Genomic DNA, 5039 nt, shown 5'->3' on the forward strand with positions numbered 1-5039 from the left:
GAAAGGTGTGGCCAATAAATGAACTGTTTACGGAAGAATGGGCTAATGAGGTCACAGGGATGTTGCCAGATGCATAGTTCTGTCAAAAAGATACTAATAATATCAGTTTATCAAGCACAGTGCGAGACAGTTCTTAACTGCCCTGAGCCCGCACAGGGGAGGTGGTATGGAAAAGTTCACCTCAGAGACTGGGACCAAGAATCTGTCAGAAAGGCAGCGCAAGCCAGTGATTTAAATTACTATTCTTTGCTCTAAGTTAGAGATTTTGAGAGACAAATAGTTCATTTGCCACAACGACTACTGCAATATATACCACACGTCTAATGGTTATACTCCTACAGAAGACAGTGACTAAGTGGCTAAATCCATTACTATTTCACTCTTAAAAGAGAAGTATTTAATACTTCTAATTAAATGTTTTTGTCATATTTACCGTTAGAACCTAGTTCAGAGGACTGGCTGAAGGAGAACTTCCACGACTAGTAATACAGACTGGAAAAAATTCCCAGGAAAATGAAGCTAGTCACTGCTCCAGCTGTGAATGCAGTAGAATGCTTTCACTGTGTTATCATTACCCAAGTGAGAATTCTGACAAAGTTAATTTAACTTCCTATAAAACAAAGTCACCAGCCAAAACTCTTGTGAAAATTTTATGGTGAATCAGCTGTATTATGTTGAATTTGGAAATGGAAAAGATAATTATATTCCAGTACCATCTTGGAAGACATACCTTTCAACTGCCTTTGCTGCTTCTTCATAGAGTTCTTCCTGACAGTACATTTTAATTGCCAGATCAAACTCCTCAATTTGTTCATAACATTCAGATGCTTCTTTGTAGCACTGGCTTTTCTGATAGTAAACTGCAGCATCTTTCATCTGCAATGCGGAAGTCAGTAATTAAACTGAAGTGCTCTAAACAGTCAAATCTACATGAATAGAATAAATCTAGTAATTCCATCATGTAGGTGTCTCATTGAGAAGCACACTTTAATAAAATGTAATTAAAGTATCTGAATGTAATCAAATACATATTAAAGTAACCATCATTAAAACTGAACAGATTTTTAAAAAACCTTCAAAATATTTGTGTCCGAAAAACTAGAACATAGAATTAAAGCTATTACACAGGATTTCCAAAGTACTTTTTATTCACCCAGCTCTGCCTGTTCTTAAAAAGCACCACACACACTTCTGTTGACTTGCAAATTTCTCAGAATCAACAGGATTAAATTAAAACAGTTATGGATGCAGAATGGGAACCCTAACCTTGTATCTTAAACTTTAAATATTTGGGAACAATTACTTTACATTCTTTTAGTGGAAATGCACTGCAAATAAAAAATGTTAAATATCCTCATACACTTAGAAAATTATTGTTAGTACATTACTTAATCCTTGCAAGTTTCAAGGTTCCATTTAGATGGCTATAATCAGTGAAGTTTCAATATCATCAGAGTATTGAATGAAGTAACAGCTTAAGTTTCATGAAACCAGTCATTAATTAGCTTTCAACTGCAAAGCAGAAATGACTGATGGTGACATTTGAGGAAAGCCAAAGAAATAAACTTAGACTGCATAATTGCATCATTGGCCTCTTCATTCCTCTTCTGGCTATTCTGTGACAAATGCTTCCTCTTGAACAGCCCAGCTTAAAGAGCTGTTTTAGTTCAGCTACTACCATGTCACAGAAAAATACTATTATCTTATGAGTAATACGAGCGGGAAAAAAGCTGTAGGAAAAGGAAAGTGATAAGGAGAGGATAGTTTAGAGGATTTAATACCTTTCCTAACTTTTTACACAGTTCTGCACAAAGCCGGAACTCCTTTGATTGAAACAGACATTTTAGTGACAGTTTTGGTTCTCCACATTCCAAGTAAGTTTTAGCCAATGTCATATATTCCATCTGTTTTTCCCTGTAGAAAGTAAGAGAAAATAACCGCTTACATCCAAATTAAGTTTAGGATCACATGATCTGTCACTGAACCCAACCAACACTGACATCATGTGTTCTTCTTCATACATAACCTGATGAGGTATTACCTTACAATTAGTTATATTTTGGGCTGACACTGTTCTGTCCCGAAGTCTGCTCCAGAATCTCATTGTTCTGGCAGTAAAAAGCTTTTTTTTTTTTTTTATTCTCAAACTACAGATACTAGTGTGGTTTTGTGCTGCTTCTCTTCTCTAGCTTAACTTGTTCTTTCTTCCCTTCTGCTGTTTAGCCCCAATGCCATTAAAGACAATAATCAAATTTGTCCTCAGCCTTTGTTCTGTATAACTAAACAAGCCCAGCCTTTCTGGTATCATCGCAGCATGTCTATTTTCTTCCCAGACCTAGTCTGAATTCATCATTCTTGAGCCTGGAGGATCAGAACCGTACAGAGAATTTCATATTATAGAGCACACAGGAATCTTACTTATGTTTTGTATACCAGCATTAATACCTCTACTAAAAAAAAGTGCCACTTTCATAGCTTCATTATTACATATGTACTGTCAACTTAACACATCTTAGTTTCTTCTCCTCAAATTTTATGCAGTTGACAAGCACCCCAGCTTACAGCCAACTGAAAAAAAGTTTTTTCAGTCCCATCAACAAATTCTCTATGATCACGAAATTTCATGAGTATCCTTATACTTCTAGCCAGGGCCACTAATATAAAACAGGTAATTAAAACGTAAAACCTTGATTAACTCCAGTCATAACATTTCTCCAGACCTTCCCCTTCTCCCTTCAGTGTTAGCTTCCTCTGCTCTAGTCATTCCTTACCCACTCTGCTATCACTGCTAGTTTTCAGCCTCCCCAGCATGAACAGGAATTAATTCACCTAGGTCTAGAGTCCTCCCCATGAAGTTTTTTCCTGTCTTATTTGAGACAAGTCCCAAACAGTTTTGCAGCTTCTTCAGGAAACTGCAAACTTTCTCCCATCAAACCATTGAGCAAATATTTTGCCCAGCTGACAGCATGAACTAAATGATTCATCTCAAAATCTGTCCCTTTAGAACTCCCATTTGGTTCAGACCTAGTTCTGCTTGTTTAGTTTAGATTGACTCTTAACACTAATTCTACCTCAAAGCTCACTTTTTGTTAGCAGCTTTTCTTCCCCAATGTACAAGACCATTCCTTCTTTTTTGTTCAGTTAATCCCACTGCATATTCACTTGAGTTGAGCACTGCTGATAGCATATGCTCTTCTAACTGTATCTAAGAATATAAAACCTCTTGAGGTAATGCAAATCCTGTTGCTTTTCTCTCACATAACCAGCAAGCCCTTTCAATGGCCACATTCGGTTTGGACAGCCGAAGGCGTACAACTGCTTTCACTACTCCCCAAAGGGAGCAATGCCCCAGATCCTGTTGGAGCTGTGCTAGACTTTCCAATTTCTTAAATCTCTTTTGCCACCCACAGACGAAGATGTGAAGACACCTCGCCCACGTGGTTCTCCTATGTCTCCAGTCCAGTCCCACACTGTGGTGGGAATCTCCCCCTCCACACACCCATGAGGTCTGGCACCGCAGAATGACGCTCACTCATCTGCATTTACACTTACCTGGGGCTGCTTTTCTTTGAGTGCACTTTGAGAACGGCATCGTGTGCTAGGGCCAGTTTTGACTTCTCAGCTGCTCCTCCCTTTTGGTAACACTTGGCTGCCACCTGGGGTGAAATCATACACAGCATTCACACATGTGCATCCAGCCCATGGCTTATCACATAAAAGCAATACTTAATTTTACAGTCACTGCAATGGAAAACAGAAAGACTGGCAGGGTGCCTGGAAGAAGGAAAAGGTAAAACATTGCAGTATATTTTTAGGACAAAAAGAAAAGCTTTAAAGTCAGTCCACATGTGACTATCACAATTAGAATTTTAATTACAATGTTTTACATGGAAGTAGTAAAAGCAAAATTCCTGGTAGGCTGATAGAACAAATAGCATATGCAATTTGAATGATGGCCTAAACCATTAATTGGTAAGTCACCAGGCATCTGCCACATAAATTCTATTAACAAAAGTTAGGAAAACCAATGTGTGCAAAGTTAAATTGAAAAACATGGAACATTTATTCATGCTTTTACCATACCAGGCCCTTTCTGTGATAAGCTAAAGAGAAGCATCAGGAGTTACCATGCTCCTAGCAAGGTTTGCTTCATTATCACCTCGCTCATTCTGCAACACCATTATTTCTTTATTCTATCCATTAATTTAGTATTTGCTTCTGTTTGGAAATTGCACATTGCAAGCCACTCTTAGAACTGCCAAATTCACTAGATAATTTCTTCTTAATGTAGCAATAATAAGCAAAGATCAGGGTTATAAAGAAAACAGAATAGCAGATAATATAGCTAATACATTTCCGATTTCAAGATGAAATTTTCTCAGCTGTGTGTTTTTTGTCTAAACACTTTCCTGTCCGTTTAGGAAATTGCCTTTTTTTTTCAAGGGGAGATAAAGACTGTATAGTGGCAGCTGATTATTTTAATTTTTGCCTTGTTATAAATATCTATTTTCCATACAAAAAATGGTATGTTGCTATCAGCAAAAAATAAAAGCCTTCCTTCTGCCATGATCAAAAAAAGTATCCAAAATTTTATTTCATAGAATCATAGATTATCTCAAGTTGTAAGGGACCCATAAGGATCATCGAGTCCAACTCCCTGCTCCTCGCAGGACTACCTAAAACTAAACCACATGACTAGGAGCGTCGTCCAGATGCTCCCTGAACTCTGACAGGCTTGGTGCCATGACTCTGGGGAGCCTGTTCCAGTAACCAACCACCCTTTTAGTGAAGAACCTTCTCCAGTCCAGTCTGAACTTCTCCTGACACAGCTTCATTCCATTTCCTTGTGTCCTGTCGCTGGTCACCAGAGAGATCAGCCCCTCCACCTCCACTGCCCCCCTTGAGGAAGCTGTAAACTGCGATGAGGTCACCCCTCAGCCTTCTCTTCTCCAAGCTGAACAAACCAAGTGACCTCAGCTGCTCCTCATAAGTCTTGCCCTTGAGACCTGGTCACCCTCCTCTGGACACACTCTAATAGT

At 38.6% G+C, this 5039-nt stretch overlaps 1 protein-coding gene across 1 annotated transcript in view; it reads right to left on the reverse strand.

Annotated features, from left to right (window-relative positions):
- TRANK1 (tetratricopeptide repeat and ankyrin repeat containing 1) overlaps nt 1–5039 on the reverse strand; it is a 46869-nt gene that overhangs the window by 9740 nt on the left and 32090 nt on the right. Inside the window, exons 18-20 of the mRNA XM_009272426.2 lie at nt 3553–3656; nt 1782–1914; nt 731–876 (exon numbers count right to left, since the gene is read on the reverse strand). Of these exons, the coding sequence (XP_009270701.1) occupies nt 731–876; nt 1782–1914; nt 3553–3656 (383 nt within the window). The remainder of the gene's footprint in view (nt 1–730; nt 877–1781; nt 1915–3552; nt 3657–5039) is intronic.

This window comes from Aptenodytes forsteri, unplaced genomic scaffold (assembly GCF_000699145.1).
Source record: "Aptenodytes forsteri isolate BGI_AS27 unplaced genomic scaffold, ASM69914v1 Scaffold398, whole genome shotgun sequence".
NCBI classification, from domain to species: Eukaryota; Metazoa; Chordata; class Aves; order Sphenisciformes; family Spheniscidae; genus Aptenodytes; species Aptenodytes forsteri.